The sequence below is a fragment of the Pimephales promelas genome, chromosome 4 (genome assembly GCF_988280905.1).
Source record: "Pimephales promelas chromosome 4, fPimPro1.hap1.1, whole genome shotgun sequence".
NCBI classification, from domain to species: Eukaryota; Metazoa; Chordata; class Actinopteri; order Cypriniformes; family Leuciscidae; genus Pimephales; species Pimephales promelas.
In genome coordinates, this window is record NC_142772.1 from 30,453,544 (window position 1) to 30,476,807 (window position 23,264).

The following is a 23,264-nucleotide window of genomic DNA, read 5'->3' on the forward strand; positions in this document are numbered from 1 at the left end:
TACAAATTATACATACATACATTAACACACACACTGCCATTCAAAAGTTTGGGGTTGGCAGTTATTTTAAATAACTGTGAAACGATTAATTGCATCCAAAATAAAAGTTTGTTTTTACATAATATACTATGTAGTGTGTATAATTATTTTGTATATATAAATAGACACACGTGCATGTATATATTTAAGAAATATTTGCATGAATATACTTTATATTTTTTTACACAAAATTAATATTATAGATAAATATAAATATTTTATATATTAATAACACATTTTTCTTAAATACTCTATATACATGCATATGTGTGTATTTATACAAAATAATTATACACACTACACACACATATATTATGTAAACACAAACTTTTATTTTGGATGTGATTAATCGCGATTAATTGTTTCACAGCCCTAGTAATAATATTTTACAGCATTTCAATAAATTATCATTTATTCCTGAAGTTTGCTGAATTTTCAGCATCATTACCCCAGTCTTCAGTATTACATGATTTTTCAGAAATAATTCTAATATGATGATTTGATGCTCAAGAAACATTTCTCATGTTTAAATAGAAAAATAGTGTTTTTTGTGGAAACCCTGACACCTTTATTTTTTCTATTTCGAAAGCGTTTATGTTAAAAAAGCAATCTTTTGTATCATTATAACATGTCTTTTGTCACTTTTTCTCACAGTAAAAATACTGTCCCCAAACTTCTGAATGATACTGTATGTGTGTGTGTGTGTATGTATATAAAATGCCATACACAGGTAGACCAATTAAACCATGTATGAATGTATAGTGGTGACCCCCAGGGGTCTAGACTAAACTTTCAGGCTTTTGGTTGCCCTCCATTTGTTTTGACAGCAGAATTAATTGAGACTAAAAGCTGTTTTGGTCAACAAAACATTCCTTCCTCCGTATCAAGCTGTTCATTAGGGATTGCGCCGCTGTCAGAGCAATAACCTGTGTGGCACGCTGATGAAATCAGAGCAGCCCTAACCAGTATATATATAGAGAGAGAGAGGTTGAACAAACTTTGTACCACGGAAACAATCCCGAAGTGACACGCTGGGCTGTGGGGAGGTTGCAAGAGCAGTTCAGCGATATCCAGCTGGGCTGTGAACTGGCCGCCAGCCAGACACGCAAACTCCTTGCTGCATGCTCAACATATGCAATTTTATAAAAACATCCTCCGTTAATGCATGACTGCATGCACCTCTCGTATTCAAACATGCATGTGTATGAGCACTCACAAAAGCACACATTTGCCTAGCAATCCAAACAAGGACATACCTTGAACTTCTGGGGGTTTATTTATTTATTTATTTTTTATTTTAATAAACCTATATGTAATTACTAAAGACGCTTCCTAAACGAAAACTGACGTGCATTTTTTAGAGTTTTAGTAAACCTTTTTTTTTTTTTTTTTCAAACATTCCCAAAGGACTGTTTTTCAGCAATGTTTTTCCTCAAAGTATTGCTAAACCCACACACGCATACATACAAACACATGCGTTCATGTAAACGAAGCAGTCTGTCTGTTTACATGAATTTAAACAAAACCTAATACCCTTTTTCCAGATTTAGATAGTATTGTTGTGTCTAATGTTTGGAATTGTGTGCATAAATATTGTTAGATGGAGCCTGGTAGTGTTGTCATTTGCACCGTTCCTCGCCATTGCCATCACTTAATTAGATGAATCTTTCTCCTCAGGCCTGCAGCTGCATGGAAATCTTAGAAATCAATCTTCATTGTTCGGTTTGCTAAACCTGTTTGGACAAACTTGCTGATTGTTGCAATGAATGGAGAAAAAAAGTTTTGTCCGTCTTTCTAATTTAGCCATTATTTAGAGACCATTATTTGATCTGATCAAGCCTCATTTTGGGAATGTTTGGGAAGGTTTTGTTTCTTGTTTTTGGTCTGCAGTTGTAGTTATCGTTTGTGTTTGTTTGTTGTTCATTTTATGAATTCTATAAAAAAAAAAATCTGAAGGTTAGCATTTATTTATTGTGTAGTATTATTATATTTAACTATAATTTACCAATAAGGTGTGTGTGTGTGGTTCTATAAGAGTTTAATGTGATTTTAATTCGAGTGGATCTTTCATTATTGGTGTGTGTGAACCTTTAGTTCTGATTGTGTGTTCAGAGATGATCTTAAACAAACAGTTAGAGAGAGCTGAGAGAGGGAAGTGATCTGGTGCAGTGGAGTAGATCAGTCATACTGTATCTATGTCAGTATGATGTGTGTGATGTGGGCCTGTCGTGACCGCTCTGAACGGTGCGCATGAGGTCCTCTCACGGACGCCGTTCTCCTGGGAAACTCTGTTGAGCCGCTTGAGTTCAATATCACACGCTTTTGTTTTTTCAGGTCAAGGCATTTTCTGTGCAATGAAAATAGCACCCCGGGCTCTCTTACTGGGGTCTGGTAGTAGTAAAATTCTGTCTTTCGTTTTCTTGGACAAGCATTAGCTTTTACGCGCATTAACACAAAAGAAAACCCGCTCTAAAGGGCTCTTAGAGCACTGAGGGGCATCCCTCCTCTCCTTACGACCAGTCACGAAAGCACAGAATTAATATTTATATGCTGTTCAGGGTATTTATTGAGAATCTATAGCCAAAGTAACTGGGGTTGGTGATGGATGATATCAGATTAAAATTAGATTTTGTGGTAACACTTTACAATAAGGTTCATTAGTTAACTACATTAGTTAACGTACTAAGAATGAACAATACTTCTTCAGCATTTATTAATCTTAGTTAATATTAATTCCAACGTTTACTAATACGTTATTAAAATCAAAGGTTGTATTAGTGTTAACATTAGTTAATGCACTGTGAACTAACTTGAACCCACAATGAACAGCTGTATTTGTATTAACTAATATTAAAATATATATATATATATATATATATAGAAACACTGCTCATCAATAGTTCATGTTAGTTATAGCATTTACTAATGTTAACTAATGAACCTTATTGTAAAGTGTTACTGATTTCATTTTATTCCATATTTTGACTTCACTCTGAAGTAGAAACGTTGCTGACACATTGACTGCAATAGCCTGAGCAGCCAAATACAATGAAAATGGTGAAGCAGAGTTTGTTTGTTTAAATCCTTTCATCCCTTTGTGTCAGTGTGGAAATGGGTCACGTTAAAAGTGTAAAAGCTTGGAGGTAAATATGCAAAATTGATGAGCAAGAAATGAAGCGTGCAGTTTGTTGTTTTTTGCAGCCGTCTGCGTGTCATTTCACTGCTATATTAATTCAAATTTTCAGTGGAGACTATAATGGTTGTGGTGGAGGAGATTCCCCCTTCTATGTAAAGCACTTTGAGTAATATACATGTAATGAATTATTATTGTTATTATACGGCATTTGACTAGTGCTTTACATCATTGCATTGGACTTGTGTGTTTGTTTGATTTCTGAGGTTACAAAACAGAAGTGTGCATCTGTTAGTGTGTGTTGCATGCTGGCTGTGAACTACATGCTCTGGCTTTAAAGGGAACTCAGATTGTGCTGATTGCCACAAGACCCGTCGATGACTCTGTACTTTTGTTTACCAGAGAATCTGACCTGTGTGTGTCTGTGACTGTGCTTTCTTTTTTCTTTTTTCTTTTTTTTTTTGTTGTTTTTGTTTTTTGAGGACTTAAGAACAAGATTTGGCAACACCTTATTTTAAAGTCATGTAGTAATAGCTGTAAATTATGCATAATTACATGCAACTAAAGCTAAACCAAACAAACACTTTTCCTTTTATAGTAAGTACATTTGAATTAATTACTCTGTACTTAAATGTATAATTACACTGTAATTGCATGGACACCTTAAAATAAAGTGCAAGTTTTTATGTAACACTGTAAAAATGTATTTTAATTACAACATATTATAATTCTTGAATCCAAGATACTGTAAAACAACATCCCTTTAATTATTTGTATTTTTTATCTGTTTTCATTACAGGGCCCATCGAATTTGAGGAATGTAATGTCTCAATCGCCACAGAAGGTCTGCGTGATTTATTTATTTATTTATTTTTTTGTCTCTCTTCCAATTTTTTATTTGTTATATATATATATATATATCTATTCTTCAATGTCTGTAATTAAATCTCTTTATAATAATTCACTCTGAATTTTAGTTTTGCAGCCTTTGCTTTTTATTTTAAAGGCGATATACATCTGTTTCAGATGGAACCATATTTGTCTAGATTTGTTACAATCATTGCTGTGTCTGTTTAGGTGCCAAACCCAGAAAAAGAAAAACCTTTGCCATACCAGGCCGGCGGAGAGATAAAGACACCGATTCCACGTAAGCTTTGAATATTATTTTACTTTTTAACACGTTTCTTACTAAATTTTTAAATAATGAAACTATTTTAACTACATTCTCAAACTTTCCATTATTCATATTATTTTGTGAGATACTTATTTTAATTTGATGTGACATTGAGGAAGATAAAAATGTTGAGATAGGTTAAGATAACAGTATTTTGGTATTGATCATTTTTGTATTATTGTGTTTCACTAATTATAATGTCATATTTGCATAGTAATTCTGCATTTCATTCAACTTTTTTCCCTCTGTTTTTAAATAGTGAATCAGCTGAAGTAGAAGCAGTTGTGAGTATATTTATGCTTATTCAATTTATTGCCTTTCTAATTTTATTCTTATTATTGGAGAAAATAATCCGCATATTTGAGTGTTTGAATTAATACAAACTAAAGGTGTTTTTCTGAAATTTCATAATATGAACCAAATTTTCTCATCAAAGTATGCTCTCTGGTTATTTTGGAGTAATTCCATGCGAGTCGCGCCCACAAAGCCTCTTTTGTTCATCCTTCTTCCAGAACGCTTCCAACGGAGCTCCCCCGGGTTTCTACGGTGCTATAGATCTTCATAACGCCGTGAGTGGTGACCTAATGTTGTTGAAGGATTGTCTATAATTCTTACAATGTTAAGTAAAGACAACACCGTGTAAATACTTCTTGTGATATTGCTAACAATGGTGTGTTTTACCTCAGTCGGACTCTGCTTGTGTTGTGATGTATTGAAGAGTGTGAATAATTGGATTTTGTCTGTGGTGTGTTGTGTGTTTTTTCTGCAGAACGTGCCTCAGCTGGACGAGGAGGGCTTCTGTATCCGACCAGAAGTCAACGAGAATGATATCCTTACTCCAGATCCATCTCTTCCACCCTCCCCCCCATCCCTCACACACGCTTTCATCTCAGCCACAGAAACATTTTCTTTTATCTCTTTCATCGCCTCTACTCAATGTAAACTCTGAACACTTTTTTTTGGCTTGAGAACATACTGTGATATTTTTCTTTGTTGCACTTTTTTTTTCTCAATCGCTGCCAAGTCATTCCATCCCATCAGATTTTCTTCGGTCTTCTGTTTTCTTTACCGGAGCTGCGTAATCACTCTGTGAGGACTAGAATACATGTTAAAGAAATAAATAAAACACACAATATGATATTTTTAACCATCTAGCCCAAGATACTATAGCTGAATCTTTTTTTTTTTTTTTGCGTGCGAACCATTTTCCTTAACAGTTCTGATCACATGCCAAAGAGAACTCCTTTTATTCATCCAGTGACTCAGAAGATGAGGATGAGCCAAGAAAATTCCACGTCCAGATCAAACCCGTGCAGAACAACAACGGCACACACCAACAAAAAGCCACCATCGATGAGCTGAAGGCCTCTATTGGAAACATCACCCTCTCGCCCACCCCTGCCGTAAGAGACGCATCACACCCCTGACCATATACTCCTCATACAGACCTTTCACTCACATTCATTCATACACAGAACAATGCACTCTGGTCTCCCTCTAGCAAAGAGAGTTGTGATTGGTTGATATTTACAGTCTTCATCCCACAAAACCTACATTTTCCCAGCAGACACTAGAGGGCACTGGTTGATTATGATATTTACAGGCAGTCATCAGAGACACTGCAAATGCTTTCACACATTTTTTTTACAATCCTGATTTGTGCTTGAGTGCAATTTTATTGTGTGTGTGTGTGTGTGTGTTTGTTATGCACCTGTGGTCAATATAAGGATTTAACTAGCTCGTTGAAAACAATATTGCTTAGGCCCAATGGACGTTAAACGTTTCCAGTGAGGGAATGAGCATTTAATAAATCTCAAGTAGTTTAAGTCTGGGTTGGTCGTCATGACATAATGGGTGACATCACACACGTACTGCTTTGTGCAAAGGTGACCTACTTTTCTGTCATTTTATCATAGAGTTGTGTGGTCATGCTGTTCCTCCTGCACAGACTGTGAGCTGTGTGTGTGTGTTAGGCCTGTGGACCATGTGTGTATGTGTGTGTGCTGTTGGTAAACAAACCCATGCAACTTCCTGCCTGACATCTCACCACAGGAAGTACAGGGGGACTGTTTCTAATGATTAAGATCACGTAAACACGCGCACACACAGACACATGAAAGCAGGAGTTGTGCCTGTAACAAAAGGATGTTTAGTTAATAAAGGTGGCCAATGTCTTGACAAGCTCAGAGCCTGTGGGTTAAAACAATTCTGTCCCTGATTCTGAATGTTTTCAGCTATCTTCATTTTCTTTGGAAAGATATTAATACTTTTATTCATCAAGGATGTAGTAATTGATCAAAAGGGACAATTCAATGTTACGAAAGATTTCTATTTTCAAATAACTGCTTTTGAAAGAATTTTTTTTATATAGTTTTTACCAAAATTTTAAGCTGCACAACTGTTTACAACTGTAATACCATAACAGGAATAATTTACATTTTATATATATACGTATATATATATATATATATATATATATATATATATATATATATATTAGTTATTTTAAATTGTAGTAATGTGTAACAAAATTACTGTTTTGTGAGCACTAGCATTAGTCTATTGTGAGCACAATAGACTTCTTTCAGAAACATTAAAAAAACCTTTTTAAAAGGTAGTTTATGATTTGATAAATATTAGATATGGACAGAATAAAAACAATTTGGTTAGGTGAGTTATCAGTTACATCATTTGCAACTGTGATTTTCTCTTTATGCCCAAGATTTCATCTGTTCTGCTTCTCAGTCTCGCCTTTGGTGTTTGTTTTACATTCTCTTTCCGCATCCCTCGCTCTGCATCCCTTTGTGACGCTTTGAAACGACAGAGTGATGTATTTCTGCAATAACACATCCTCACAAGTGCCAGCTTGTGTTTTCAGTGAGCAGTTTACTTTAGACACCTTCACTGCCGCCTCTGTTTGCTCTGTTTGAGATGGATTAACACACATCTTTTAGGGAGGCTCTTCATCATTCATTTCACCCGGCTTGAGCTTTCTGTCTCCTTCCAAATGTGCTCGGTAATCACTCAGATTAACCTCTTAAATATTTACACATTTCAAAAACTACACTCACACTGTTCATATTGAACATTTGTCTTTGTGTCTCATATCATACATTTCCTTCTTTTCGCGACTCGGTTTCATTTTTAGGCGGATTTGTTTTATGGCAGTTTTGGTCAAGTAAGGAAATCTAGGTGATGACGAATCTGTTGTCATCTGTTGTAGATTATTGGTATTATTGAGCTTTCCATTTCCTCTAGTCTTCTGTTGTCTCTCTTTTCCCTTCATGTGCGCTCTCTCTGTTTCATTGGCGGGTGTGTGGCCTGTGTGCTGTAATTGAACCCATTTGCCAGTCTCTGCCTATGGGACTGAACCATGCCTTCGCTTTTCCTTATGCATGCATGTGTATTTGTGTTTTCCTTCACAGTTTAGTTTCCTTTACGGTCTATATATTGCTTTTCTGATGTGTTACTTTTCATCGAACACCAAGTGAAATTATTTTCCATCCGAGTCTCCTCCAGATATGCTTAATATGAGTCACTTTGAATGCACAATAAACCAAGCCCATCTTTGTGCATTTATTGCTGTTTTGCTAGATGACTCTTGTTGACATTTCTCAGCCTCCAAAACAATCCCGGTAGTGAATTTGGTTGAATTATCTGCCACTCATTTCCTCATGTTTAGACCGCCTGCAGAATATTGTTTCTGAACTGATGGTTTAAATATGTATTCTCACTAGTCTGTTTCTCTGCTCGTACTTGTGTGTGTGTGTGTGCTTTTCGTCCTGTGAGGCCAATATCCATTGAATGAATGTGGGGATGAAGCACTTCATGTCTTCAGCTGTTTTCATAACTCCTCTCACTCTCATTAATAAAAGCCTGTTTTCATTTCCAGGTTCATATGAAGAAGAACCAGTCCAGTGAGTATTCCTTTTTTTATTTTTATTTTTCGTCCTTCCTCCATCCCTATGTCACTCTGAAGGTTTGGCTCTGGAGAGCGCCTATCATTTTGACTTCTCTTTTTCGTTTTTCTTGGCCATGACGTTTCTCGCCAAGCCTCCTTCATGTTGCTCTGGTGACCCCTCCAAAGCCAACTCATCCCATGAGAAAATAAACATATTCTCCCATTTTTTCCTCAACTGAGTAGCACAGCGTTGCCTCCTTAAGCCATGAGCAAGATTAACTGCTTAATTGTGTGTTTATGTTTTTCTATCCATCATAATTTTACATTTTTCCAGTAAATTGTGGCTTAAACGAACACAGATGCATGCCAGAACGTAGTGTTTACACTGCGGCATGTTCTCACATCAAGAGCGACAATTTGAACCTCCTAGGAAAGTTTTGCATACCTTCAATCCTTAAGACATAGTAATTGAGATCACAGTAGAAACGTTTTGTTAGTCTTGCACTGAAACGGTAAACATTTCTTCAAAGAGCGCATTTACCACAGCCTCCTTTACGTGCTGAAATTGATCAAATCTGGCAGATCATTTTATCCGATAAGTCCTTTAATCCAATTCATGTTGTGTTTTATCTTAAATCACACTAAGATGCTATTATAAGTATTCTTTCTCTATATGTTTAGGGAAACTTGTTTAATCCAATTTACAATTTGATTTTGTGTTCAACACGAATTACGCTTAATGTTGTTGGACAGAATTTAAAAAAAAATGTAACTAAAACGCTACAAGTGACGTGAATTTAGGCATTATGACATTATTTTTTAAAAATGTATATTCATTTTGAAATTTTCTAAAGACTATATTTAAAGGGGTCCTATTATGCTTTTGCAATTTTTTTTAACTTTAGTTACTGTGTAATGTTGCTGTTTGAGCATGAAAAAGATCTGCAAGGTTTCAAAGCTCAAAGTCAACTCCAAAGGGAGATGTTTTATTGCTCAAGAACTACAGTGAATGGCTCTTTTGAACTACAACGCAATTTTTCCGGATCTTATGAAGTCATAATGTTCCTCATTTAAATAATCTCCACCCACAGAATACTCAAAAAGGGAGACAAAGCCTGGCTGAGCTGCATTAGAGAAGACAGTGTTGTCGCTATGTTGAAGAGACGCTGTTTTTTTCCCCACAACAATTTTCCAAAATTCATTTGTTTGACCTTACTAGGGCTTACAAACTTTCTGTTCCTGGGCATTAAAGCCCAAAAGTTTATCTGTGCGCTGCACGTTTTGTGAAGAACAGCTTGTTTTCTGTTGCTAAAGCTCTCGCCTTAGGAAAATGAATCATGGTTTAGTGATCGATTACTGTTTGGATTATCTTAGTTTTCTGAAAAATGTCACGATTAAATGGTGGATAGCATCGTATCTATAATGTATAAGAAAATTGCAAAAAACATACCACTCTGAACCATCCTGTGAAATCCGTTCTGCACAATCTTCTTGTTCATTAACATTGTCAGGGTCTGAATCAGGCTCGAAGTGGAAGTTTGAAATAACTTTAATATTTGTGCTAGAGAATCACTTTTCCCGAACAAGCGGCGCTAATCACAGCACATTTCGTATTTTGGAAGCAGGGGTTTTATCGAAATCGGCGTGTTCGAGCCAGACTGGGGAAAGAGGGACCGTATTAATGTGAAATATGTGAAAAATAATGTGTTTTTTGAACAATCAAGCATGAAAACATTCAAGTACACCATGAACACAAAATCAAGACTTCATAAAAGGGCATAACATTTTAACCCCCTTTAACATTGTTATTAAATTATTAGGTGTTTTTAAAGATTAAACTTTACTGAGCATTGGATGATGGCAAAGGTAAATTAAATGTGCACAGTTAAATATCCAATTTCATCTGACACTGTTAAAATAAAATAAAAGGTGTACCATCGGCCAATTTCCAATATGGTAATATCAAATGTAGCGATTATAGATGTAGCGATATAGTGTTACTATCAGTTCAAAACCTGACGTGTGTCTCGTATTCTTTACTGTTTAAATTTTACCGGTAATATGTGCCCAGAAACTAGGCATATAACAGACATACAAATGGGCGTATAGAATAAACTGAAGAATATTCAGAACTGAATGTTATTGTAAATGTGGATCTCAAACATACTCACTTTAGGAATGACACGACAACACACATTCCCTTCTGTAAATCCAAAGACAGGTGAGTATTCCCCCGGAAGTCAGCGTACTACTCGCTCTATTTTGGTCCGCAGCTGCATTTGTGTTGGTGGGAATGAGGGATTCCTGTGGAGTGTGCTAGTAAAAATGAAAAACTAAATGTGCAAATTACTAAGTTAATAATTTGTTCAAAAATGAGCATTACTAATTTATGCTGTTGTCTTTTAACACTGTCATTTGTCCTTTTTGTATAATACTGTATGTCGTTGGTATTTGATCTCAAATACATACCATTTCAAATGTACTATGCCAATCATTTATTGCGATTTTAAATGTATGTATTTGGTGTGACAAATGGGGTTGCATGGACATGTGTCTCATGTAGCAAAGTCCTCTACTAACATGGCACTTAATGGTCAGAAACATTAGTGACTATTGTAGCTTTCCATGGGCTTCCATGTAGGTTTTCATTTTTTACATGCAACAATCTAGTATTTCATTTGATAACATCATATTTACTTCATGAAACACATGAGCTGCATTTTTAATCGGGACCTAATGAGCAGTGCCCAGTTACAAGAACCCCCTAAGTTAAGAAAGATGCATTTATAGACTGAATTAAAGGGGTTTCTTGCAACAGGCTCCAGTTGCATAAACTTAGCCACTATGTTAAGACTGTTGTAAGAACTAGTTGACAAATTAGATTCAAATTAGACCATTCTACCTTGATTTTTAGAAGTTAAAATTAGAATACTAACTTTTAAGACTAGTCAAAGCAGTTTATGCAACCGGCCACCAGCAGATCCCAAATAAAACCTGAAGAGTTGCTCCGTTACTCAGTTGCATATTTTCTGATTGATCTACAGGCGATGAACTGACACGACACAGGATACCACAGCCATCCTTTAATGAGTAAGATAAATTCTGCTGTTAACCTTTATTTGTTTTCTCTTTTTTTTATCAAAAGTGTAACCATTTATGCACTATGTTGTACAACTTTTTTTTTAACCCCTCCAAACAGTAGATTATCCAGTAATGACCTGCTGTCTTTGGATCCGTTTGGCCCGACCGGCACCGGCTCCAGCTCGTCTCTACCCCACTCGTCAGGTAATTCTGCAAATACTTCTGGGTACAGCTCTGTATTAATGTCCTTACTACATCAGTGAACTGTTGTTGTTAGACATCAATTATAAATCCAAATCCCAATGGTCTTTTTCCTTATATCTCAGAGCTTCACAAAATGTATATTAAAGTACAATCATATTTCAGTAAATTATTGGTTAACATCTACAATAATCTCAATGGCAGATTTCAGCTTGGCAGTGATGGAGTCAAAACATTCTTTACCGACCACACACACACACACACACACAAACTGTACAAGCAGACAGTCGTAAGTCATTCACCCCCTACACCTCCTCCATCCCCCAGTCTCTGGGAGGCTTGTCTTAGGTCTGACCTCCTTTATTATTGATGATGCTTACAGGCTGGGGAAAGTGTCTGGGCTTTTCCAGTCCACTACAGTCGCCTCTAGAGAGCTTGCTCAGGCTGCTGTTGTCACGGAAACCCTCATATCCCACAGCCACTTCATATCTCACTCAATCTATCCTGCGACTTCTTTTGTGAATGCCATGGGAAAAACGTGTTTTTTTTTTTTTTGTTTGCTTGTTTAGTCTATTTTTGTTAACTTTTGTTTTTTGCATTTTGATATTATAACAGGAATTTCAAAAATATCTAAATTATTTGCTGATAATTGAATTGCTTGACTTATTATTGGAGGAATGCTGTTTGCGTAGTCTCTTCATTCTTCCCCATTTTTTACTACAGTGTTTTACACACCCTAGGTTTTATTTGTGATAGGTTCTATTATTTTTTTTGTAAATCGTCCATGCTGTTAATCCGTGCATACATACAATTTCCCATTGAATTAAATGTCAGTTTTACTTAAGAATGGGTTTTATGTGCGATTTACTCATGCATTGGACCTTAAGTCATGAATAAGATTCCTGTGTGTATTCCGTGAGTACGGTCAGTGTTTCCTCACGCTCTACCCTCATCTCAGTCTCTCTCTGGAAGCTCTTGACCTTGATTGTTGAAATGAAATGTTATTTTGACATCATTAGCAGCTTCTATATCTTGGCCAATAGTGCAGTTGACAGTATGTGGTTTTGACTGAATTTAAATATTATCTTTTAGATGTACTGTATGTTAGCAAAAGGTGCAGGTGCAAAGTAGTTTTAACAGTATATGTATGTAATATATGCAAATTTATTTTTAGTTGTTGATTTGAATTATTTTGTTGGAAATATTTTAGAATTTAGTTTTTATTTACTATTTATATTATTGTTATACTTTATTTTGGAAGAAATATTGTGGGTATAATTTAGTTTGACATTAAGGCGTTGTTTGCAAACAAGTGAGTGCTTTTCTCTCTGATAATGCAGTCACCATAAAAATCCAACCCGTCATTCAAGCTCTGACCTTATCCACGAGGGCCAATCATAATCCAAAGTTAATTGGCACGGTCAGAGGGCGGAGTTTAGAGTCCCCGTGTCACAGATGTTGTCAAACATCATCTTGTTATAGTTCTGACCTGGCAAATGAACAAAAAGAGCTGTGAAGAGGATATTAGTAACGTAGCAAAGAATTGCACTTGCATTTTATTAAAAATTATGTGTGCTATTTAGGTGTTTTTGATTAGCTTTTGAGTATTTTATTTTTTCCACGCCTTCATATGTTTTAACTGAGCCTCATTTACATTGTCTTCTTTTCTTTCTTTTTTTTTTCTCATCCTTGGTTTGTTTTTGTTCAATGCTCTTTTTCTTAGACCTGGCTTCTCTCTTCTTAACATCTTTCCCTACATCTCCCCCACTGCAGTTAAATGATGAGGTTTTTGAAGACCCAGGTAATGCTTATAACCTATGCCTGCAGTTTGATCGTCAGAATAGAACTTTTCCCATAACAGACACTGACCCTAATGGCAAAGAAATATACAAAAATGTGAATGATGAGAGGAATGTTTTGCTTGAGCTCACCCCCAGCTAAAGATCCTAATATTTCTTAGAGATGAATCTGTGAAAATAAGTTTTTTGTTTTTTTTACATTTTCTGCACACAGAAGATAAGGACAGAGACACACTTTATTGTACTATGATTATAAATAATTATAAATGTATAATCATTTACTTACTCTTGTGTGAAACAAAGTTATGATGGGAACGTTATAAGAGTTGAAACAAAATGATGACAGAATTTACACACCGACACCATTTAACAATTTTATATCCTTTTGCCCTCCGTGTATGTCATTATTTTATTTATTAATGTGTTTTTTTTGTATTTGTATTTGTAAAGACTAACGAGTGCATGAAGGTTCGCTGATTATTTGCTTAAGAATACCACATTACAGTATGTTTAAAAATATGTTTAAATACATATTTCTGTAGGATTCCACAATATTTTGAATATTATTTTTCCATTGTATTTTTTTTAATGTACACTAATAATGTTTTGTTTTACTTTAAATTATTTTTTATTATATTTATATTTTAATTATTTTAATGTATTCATTTTATTGTTTTATAATTGTATTCTATATATTAATATTATATTATATATATTATATATAATATATATTTAATATAATTATAATATTATAAATATTATAATTAATATATATATATATATATATATATATAATTTTCACTGATCATTTAAAAAAGGCTTTCCCTCCCGTTTACTTAATGTAATTATGTGAAATATTGAGCTGTATTACACGTTCAGATTAAGAGAACAAAGTACATCCTCTGCATACATATCCAGGTCATCTGTGTTTCTGTCATATTTTTTTCCATGTAGTCTTTTCAGCATGCCTGTCAGTATACAGTATGGTTCATTTTTACAAGCATCATTACTCTTTTCTCTCTGATGACCCCGTAACAGAAGTGGATTTACAGTCGGAGCCCACCTCTCCTTCAGCAATCAGTCTTGATGTTACCGAGCCTCCTGCTTTGCCTGTTCCCTCCAAACTCCCTTCTCCTGCCAGTCTCGCCAAGCCGTGCACCCCGTCATTCCCTGTTCTCCCCTTTCCTCCCTCCACCCCTCTCCCCAACGAGGCTGTTGCCCCCCTCCGCCCTGGCCCGACTCGAGCTCTGAGCGTACCTCCAGCCCTACAAGCTCTTCCTAAGGACTACGCTACCCACAAGCCCCCTCTCAGTGCTCCCATCGCTGGTCCAGACACACTTTCAGCCTGGGCCCAGAGCCAATGGATTGCCTTCAATGATGCTTTTGTGCCATGTCGTGGACCATCCCATCAACCAGCGAGACCTCGGTCAGTGCCCGTGTCTCAACAGCCTAAGCTTTTCTTCAGAGAGACTGGTGACCCATTTGGCAGCATTGGGAAAGAGGAGAGCACCCCCTCTCTAAAGGAAGCACCAGCCCGATCCATGCAGGATGGTAATATTGAGGAATGAGAGTTTTCATAAGCATGTACCAACACTGTCCCATGGCTACATGAGAGTGAGATAAATATACTGAGATTTTAACAAACCTGATGTTTTTACAACTTATTTTATTTCATTGTAATTGTTTGGATTTCTTTTCTTTCTTTTTTTTTCAGTACGATTTGACTTTTGTTGTTTGATTGGTGAAAATTTATTTTATTTTTGTGTTTTCTGTGTTGTTTATTTATTTGAATAATACAAATGTAACCAAATAATCACATAGAAGCCATCATAGTCTTTATTACTGTAAAATAAATGTGGGACCCAAGTTTGGTTTTATTTTATTTTGTTTTGTTTTATACAGTATATTTTATTCAATACATTTTGTTTTCTATGTATTTTTCTATTTTTGTCTTATTTTTTCATAATAATTTTGGTTCAGCTACACAAAGCAACAGTACAATTACTCAAATTAACGTATTTCTGCAAACTTTGTCAGAACATATCATATCCAATGTTTTCTAAAACCAGAACATAATGACTAAGATGGTTTAAAGTGCATGTTTCTTTCAGTTTCCTTACCTGATCTTATAATTTCTTGTTCTTATTTTATTTATTTTTTTTATGTTTATATTGTGACATTGGCCATTGCATGCGACTGAACATCAGGTGTAATCTTTGGATTTGACTGTTAGTTTGTTTTCTGTATGACGCCAAATCCAGTATAGCCACATTTTGAATGTTTTTCGGCATTGCTGATTTTTAAATCACGCTCAGAGGGTGCTGTCTCCGTATTTTAAACCCCTTTTGTTCATACATCTTGTGGTTCTAAAATTTGTCTTTTTTTTTTCATGGACAGTACCACCTCCAAACAGGCCGACTACTCCCCTGGGCACAGCAGCCATAGTCCCTCCTCCAAGACCATTATCACGGCCCAAACTGCCAGCAGCCAAGCTGATGGACATCAATGAGGCTGTGAGTAAAGAAGATATTTCCTGATTTCCCCTGAATGCAGTGAATTATTAATCAGTTGGTTGTTTTCTACAGGGCCGGCCGTTCAGCCCTCATAAGCTGTCCAACTCCAGCCCTCCTCCCGCTGCTCCTCTGGCTCGTGCCGAGAGCTCCTCCTCTCTCAGCTCCAACACCTCCCTTAGCACCAGCAACACACCTACTGTCGGTGAGTCTTCAGTCTCCTGTGAACACAAGCTGCACACGCTAATTCACATTCACTTCAGGCTTACAAAATGTATGAATACTTCATATCATTTACCATTTAATACATGTATTACTTCATTATTAAAACAATAAAGTCATCATTCATATACTCTATTGTTATTAGGATACAAGATATCTTTCAGAATGTTTTTTATATATATATTATATTCATGTCCATGTGTAAGGAAAGCTAATATATTCTACACATTGTATTTCATCGTATGGTCAACACATCATTTACCAGATCATTCCATCCTCATTCTTCACTGGTGAAATGTGTTCTCGCCCTGTTTTTTTTTTTTTTTTTGTGCCCTGTTTCCTCCTCATCATTTTGAATTAAGAGGACGATCTTTTTGTGGGGAAACTGCCCACATTTGAGAAGAGATGTGAAACTCCGGCAGGTAGAGTGTGAAAGAACTCAGAAGAACATTTGTTCTAACTTACTAACTCATGAATGATCATCTCTCCTTGATCAACCAATTGCATTGCCCGATCTGCTAAACCATTCTGTGACTCACCATGTGAACGATCTCGAATTGTGAAACTGACTATTGTGCGTCTGGTGCATTGTGGCTGATGAGGATGCATGGTAGAAATAGTGTGGATGATGTCTTTTCCTTGGCTTTTACCTGTTGACCTGTCATTGTTTGTCAGTGCTGAGGTTTAAATTATTTTGACTGAAACATATTCCTCAGAACACCTCTTATTTTTATTCATACTTGGATGTCTGTTTTTTTTTATTGTCTGATTTTCTCCGTATCCTTTCCCGCATAGGGATATCTCGTGGGCCCAGTCCAGTGACACTGGCTTCCCAGGATGCATTGCCCATTGCTGTAGCATTCACAGAGTCGGTTAATGCGTATTTCAAAGGAGCAGATCCCAGCAAGTGAGTTTCATGTCATCTGCCCTGCGAAGACCACACAGACTTTACATACTATACACACGACAAAATCTTGAAATATCAGAATTAAAAAGTAATGGAAAAATTATTTTTTTCTAAAATAATTCATTAGTTCATTAGTCTAGATATTCTAAGCTCTGACATATTTCAGTGGCTCTTTGTGAGTGGGATCTCGGTAAAATATTTTTTTTTTTTAAATGTGATTTTAGGTGCATTGTGAAGATCACAGGAGACATGACCCTGTCCTTCCCTAGCGGCATCATCAAGATTTTCACCTCTAGTCCGTCTCCTGCTGTACTCAGCTTCAAACTCTCAAACACCAGCAGATTAGAGCAAATTATGCCTAACCAGCAACTACTGCACAGGTGAGTGTGTGCCTTTATACTAACTTGATTCTACTAATGTTACACTACTGTTTTTGGGCCAGTTTTTCAGATAAAGTGATTTAACTTTATTTTAGAAAGGATGCATTTAAGAATTAAAAATATTTTGCAACACAACTATTTTCAACATTGATAATGAGAAAATCAGCATTTTAGAAAAATCTCTGAAGTATCATGGGACACTGAAGACTGGACTAATGATGCAGAAAAATCAGCTTTGCCATAACAGGAATGAATTACTTTTTAAAATATATATTTAAACAGAATGAGCAATACAGCTTCAGCATTTATTAATCTTAGTTATTACATGGCTCTGTGGAATACTTGATTCTGATTTGTCAATCGGGCCATCCAGAGGTATGTTATTCCCAGATCCCACATTAACAAAGATGAATAAATACTGTAAAAAATGTTTTGCTCATTGTTGGTTAACTATTGAACCTTATTACCAAAATAATAATAATAATAATTTTTAAAAAATCAAGTTTATATGTATTTTTTTTTTATATTTGCAACAGCCTTCTTACTTTATTCATGATTTCATATAGTAGCATCATGATTGCTAAAGTGCTCAGGCTAAACTCACCCACATCCTTTTTCTTGTTGTGGGAGTTCGTGCCAGCAGTTCCCAAGCATGACTATTCAAATCAGGAGGGATTTGTGATTTAATAGTTGAGCTGCTGGACTAGGGTTAGTTATTCCATGCTGCTCCAATGACACACAGCATTGAATTATTGAGCTCCGTATGGGTGGTGATGGCGCAGTGGATAAGACGCATACCTTTGGTGTGAGAAACCTGGGTTCAAATCCACTGTGGGTGGTGATGGCGCAGTGGATAATAAATGTAAGTTAATTAATAAATGTAAATGTCCTAATTGTGCTTTCTTTATGTTTTTGTGTGTGTGTGACACCAGTGACTCCTCCCAGAGTGACACAAACAGTAAGGACTTTTGGCTGAACATGTCTGCATTGACGGCATACCTCAGGAAGAGCTCTGAGCAGAATCCTGCTGCATCCTATTACAACGTGGACATCCTAAAGTACCAGGTTCATAGCTTTCCATTCTGTTACCTTTGAGATAGTACTGTTAGTCCATGAATTCTTCAAGAAACACGTGAGTAAAGCTTGTTAGTACTATCTTTTCTAGTTGCTTGCATATTAGAGCTGCACAATTCTGGATAAATTGAGAATCACTATTATTATTATTATTATTATTATTTTTTAAATAGAAATCACGGTTCTCCCACGATTCTGAATAGACAACTAAACAAAATAACATGAAATTTACTAGAGGTTCTGACAAAATTGCTGCAGTCTAATTAAAAACAATTTAATTTGCGGTTATTTAAAAAAGTGATTTAAATAAATGATTCAACAACTCACTCACTCTTAGTGCTGCATTTGATACTATTTACCACAACATTCTTTTAAATAGACTCAAGTTCAGTGTGGAGTACCACAAGGCTCAGTACTAGGACCACTGTTGTTCACTTTGTACATACCACCCTTGGGAGATATCATTAGGAAACATGGCATTAGTGCTATAGCGCTATTAGCGCTATATAAATAAGGTGACTTGACTTGACACATAAAGACTTCACTTGGTTCATTACTGGATTAATCAGCATTTTTAAACAAATCTCTTGAATGAATGATTCAATGACGTATACTATATATTTCTTAACTGTCACTTGTCGCCACCTACTGGTGTAACTGTTTGCGTATAAAAACAGGATATTTACTCTATTTTGATCGCTACCATGGACATCAGTGTTTATATCTAAACTATACATTTCAATGCCAGTACTTTTGTGATAATTTGAGTTAATTAGAGAGAATTAGAAAAGGAAAGACTGTTTTTTTTTGTGAAGCTGTTTTCATTCCAATACATGAACAACTGCTCCCTCTGGGTCAGTGGCAGCGTGATCACAGATTTGAATGTTTGCCATTATCCTACTCGTGAAAGGTTTAATTGTCAGACCCGAATCGTCATTTAGAAATAGGTTCACGTGTGTGTTTGAATCGAGATCACAATCTTTTTACGGTTAATCGTACATCTATTTTGCATATGTACTGTTGATATTTAGTTTGCATGATTATTGTTGTGTAAATCAGGTTGATGATAAGCTATTGTCCTCGGTGGTGAGCAAAGATCTTTTGGGCCTTCTTTCTCAGGCATGTTCAAATGGGATTCAGTCGACGCCTCTGAACCTCGTGGTGTACTGGAAATGTGCCCCTACTACAACAGACCTGCGAGTGGACTACCGATACAACCCAGAGGCCATGCAGCCCCCTGCTGTGCTCACCAACCTACAGGTGCTAGTGCCTGTCTCGGGCGGAGTCACCAACATGCAGTCACTCCCCAACGCCATCTGGTGAGTTGGAGGGTGTAGGCACATAAACATGCAAACAAACACGCAATATTTTATGATACATATAAACACTGAAGTATGGACCCAATCACTGTAATATTAAATTAGATACACAATTTACACTACCTTTCAGAAGTTTGGGGTTGGTTTGTTTCTTTTGCTCACCGTGACTGCATTTATTTGATAAAAAACAGTAAAAACATTATTATTATTAATTCATATAATTTTTTTCTATATTTTAAAATGTAATTTATTCCTGTTACATTTTACAGTTGTGCTGCTTAATATTTTTTTGGAAACGGATACATTTTTTCAGGATTGTTTTATGAATAATACAAAGTTCAAAAGAACAGCATTTATTTGAAATGGAAATGTTTTGTAGCAATATAAAAGTTTATGTCACTTCTGATTTAAAGTTTAATGCACCCTTGCTGAACAAATTAAACGTAGTAATTTCTTTAAAAAAAAATACTTTTACTGACCGCAAATTGTTGAATGATATTTTTTGCATAAGCTGAGCCACTTACACAGCTCAGTTTAACTATTTGATTGTTACTGTGTTTTAATTAGGAATGCAGAACAGAGTAAAACATTATGGAAATTGAGTGACATCTCTGCCAAGTCTGAAAATGAAGGTAAGATACAAACACCACTGTCAACCAATGATCATTTGAAATAAAAATATAAACATAATGTAACTTTTAAAACTCAAATCGTCCTTTAAAAAATAAACAAAAAAAAAAAAAAGATTTATGAAACTAAGGTGAAAAACAATCTTGTTCTATACTTAAATCATCACATGAACAAACAGAACAAACAACATTGCATCCTCTTGTCGCAGAACGTGTTAACGGCAGTGCAAACTGAATGTGTTAACGGCAGTGCAAAATCAGCTACCTTAGCTAGTCCTTTTAATTGTTGGTGTTTTATTTGATTTAAATGTTAGTGAGAAGAAGAAAAAATTAGAAATCAACCTGCATATGCGATGGACATTGCTAATGCTCATCTTTGCTTGCTCCTTTGAAGGTATCTCGAGTAAACAAAAGGCTCTATATTTTACGAATTGCATACAAAAGACCTGAACCGAATCAGAATAAGGAAGTTTGTTGCACACAACCTGCATTGGACTCAAAAGTAAACCCTCAGCTTGTAATAAAGTGCTTTACAGGGTTGTTTCTCATTTCCCATGCAAATAAATAGTGGAATTTATATAAGAGTTATAAAGGCAAAATGAATTGGAAAATGGTCAAAATCTGCGATTTTGTGTTGTAATGTTGTACATATTAAAAAAGTCTTCTGGCACAAAGTAGTTCAATGTTGACTGTATGTATGTGTCAGGATCCGGTTCTTTGAGGGCAAAGTTTGAGCTGTCTGATGGTCCATCCATCCCTGCCACCCTGGCTGTTCAGTTCTTCAGCGAGGGCAGCACTCTGTCTGGTGTAGATATGGAACTAGTCGGCTCCGGTTACCGGCTCTCCCTCAATAAGAAGCGATTCGCCAGTGGTAAGAATGATTATGGCTTCACCAAATCACCAAATACACTACCACCAGAAGATTTTATATTATAATAGTTTTTATCTCAATCAAGCGTCTTTTCAAGGTAATTTTGTCTTTGAAATGGCATAGTTGACAGAAGATAAAATGTCAATATATGTTTGTTTATATTCACAGGCCGCTATATGGCTGACTGCTGAGATCCGCTCTTAAATGCAGGGAATCTGGAGGTTCATTTCTGTTCTTTCATTAATTCTGTCACTGGTTCTCAATGATATTTATGCAGGATTGTTAGAGGGGATGGAAAAAGTGGGCTGAAAAGCCTCTCATCCTTTTTTCCTCTCTGCGTTCTGAACGATCCAGTTCCAGTGAAGCACCTTTCTGGAGATTCGAGATTTTTATACTACACGTTAACGTAGCACTGAGTATCAAACACTGTGTACAAAGAAAAATAAAAAAAAAAAGAAAAGAAAGGAGAAATGTCAGGATACTGGCGAATGAAATCATTAATCTTTAATCTTTGATACTTTTTGATCTATTCAGACTTTTATAAAGTCAGAACGGTAGTGTATGTTATTTTGATATGTATAATAATTAACAATTTGTAATATGAATTATATGTGTATAAACATGCAGCATATCTAAACAGAAAAGGACAAAAAAACACTGCACTAACAATCTTTCTGGATATTTGTTGAGCATTCATTTCTCCACTTGTATTCACAATGTCAGTCAGTCAGTCACAATGACAATGAGGAGAACAAAAGGAGGGAAAAAACTATGAAAAACAGGAGAAAATGCCTCAGCAATAGATCACTTCATGCTCACAAGAACGCCTTACTTGTCTAGAATGCCATGATCTTTTTCATAGCTGAGCACATTCGTATGCTAAATTCTGATTGTTTCCCCCTAATTTCTTTTGTTTTCAGTTTTTTTTTTTATTATTAAGAATGTGCAATGAAGGTATAAGCTTTTAATTTCAATTACATTTATGGATTGTTTTTACAGTTTAGTGCCATTTTCACTTTAACATTGTTAAGAGAACCTACTGGTTAGTTGTGTGTCTTGCTAAACAGCAAAAGGAAACGTATATACACTGACCTCAGTGCCTCTTTACTTCAAATAATTGCTTATTGAAGTCTAATTGCTTATTGTTTTCCCCCATTTGTTTTCCTTTTCCTTCATTTTTGAAGTGCCAGTTCAGTTCTTTATGCTTCCTAATAGGATATTGAAGGGAAAACACTGCCTAAACTTTAGCCTTTGTCCTTCAAACAGTGCACTGCAAAGCACACTCTGTTTCCGTTATAGACATCATCCAAACGTTTTCTGTAAACTCAGGCCTTATAGATGGAATATTTTGAAATTTAAGAAGAAATAATACCAAAATACCCAGCGAAAGAATTCACTGTGAAACTGAGATTATTCTAATTACAAACACTGACGTGAGTATTTGGAATCCTTGTTGATAAACAGACCAAAATGTTTTGAATATTAGCATATTGAGGTGAATTTTGAACGTGCACACTTTTCAGTGTAGGTTATTAACAACAGACTACCAAATTTTTAGGTAAATGTAATTTGAAGGGACACGGTATGTTTTCACCAAATGTGCCGTCACGTCTGTTTTTGAGTGTTTTCTGTTAATAATCACCTGAACATATTAGTTTCTTGAAATTGCTTTGAGCAAGTTTGCCAAATACAGATCAAAGCACAATGTGCCAATGGAAGTTACGGGGAAGATTAAATGCAGGCAGTGTCCCAGAGTTTCCCCACTGCCACGCATTGATTTGAGCTCTTTTATCTCTAAATATTTCATTAGTTTTGTCCCACAGCAGTTCACCATCTTCTTAGCAACGGCAAGAGTTTTCTCATTTAGTCTTTATTTGAGCTGGAAGTCAGTGGTGAGTATTCACAGTGCTTTAAGGGGGTCTGTCCCCCATACAAGGGCTATTTGCCTTGTCTTCTGTGGAGGACCACATCTCCAAGGGCTACCCCAATCCCAGCCATAGCAGACACCATTTGTACCTTAAAAT

General features: G+C 35.8%; 1 protein-coding gene across 11 annotated transcripts in view; it reads left to right on the forward strand.

The window, feature by feature from the left end:
- Window positions 1–21,700, forward strand: part of fcho2 (FCH and mu domain containing endocytic adaptor 2) — a 42,019-nt gene extending 20,319 nt beyond the window's left edge. Inside the window, exons 9-30 of one of the 11 annotated variants that reach the window (XM_089130258.1) lie at window positions 3,972–4,016; window positions 4,250–4,319; window positions 4,606–4,630; window positions 4,859–4,915; window positions 5,116–5,173; window positions 5,574–5,749; window positions 8,239–8,263; window positions 10,424–10,468; window positions 11,292–11,337; window positions 11,447–11,532; window positions 13,253–13,330; window positions 14,367–14,879; window positions 15,726–15,841; window positions 15,914–16,043; window positions 16,423–16,482; window positions 16,856–16,967; window positions 17,192–17,347; window positions 18,280–18,412; window positions 19,541–19,740; window positions 20,308–20,372; window positions 21,076–21,240; window positions 21,409–21,694. In XM_089130258.1, the coding sequence (XP_088986384.1) occupies window positions 3,972–4,016; window positions 4,250–4,319; window positions 4,606–4,630; window positions 4,859–4,915; window positions 5,116–5,173; window positions 5,574–5,749; window positions 8,239–8,263; window positions 10,424–10,468; window positions 11,292–11,337; window positions 11,447–11,532; window positions 13,253–13,330; window positions 14,367–14,879; window positions 15,726–15,841; window positions 15,914–16,043; window positions 16,423–16,482; window positions 16,856–16,967; window positions 17,192–17,347; window positions 18,280–18,412; window positions 19,541–19,740; window positions 20,308–20,372; window positions 21,076–21,240; window positions 21,409–21,431 (2,384 nt within the window). In that variant the 3' untranslated portion in view covers window positions 21,432–21,694. Of the gene's footprint in view, window positions 1–3,971; window positions 4,017–4,249; window positions 4,320–4,605; window positions 4,631–4,858; window positions 4,916–5,115; window positions 5,174–5,573; window positions 5,750–8,238; window positions 8,264–10,423; window positions 10,469–11,291; window positions 11,338–11,446; window positions 11,533–13,252; window positions 13,331–14,366; window positions 14,880–15,725; window positions 15,842–15,913; window positions 16,044–16,422; window positions 16,483–16,855; window positions 16,968–17,191; window positions 17,348–18,279; window positions 18,413–19,540; window positions 19,741–20,307; window positions 20,373–21,075; window positions 21,241–21,408 lie in introns of all 11 variants that reach the window. The other 10 variants (XM_039649905.2, XM_039649906.2, XM_089130259.1 and 7 more) reach the window with 10 other exon arrangements.
- Window positions 21,701–23,264: the final 1,564 nt, after the last annotated feature.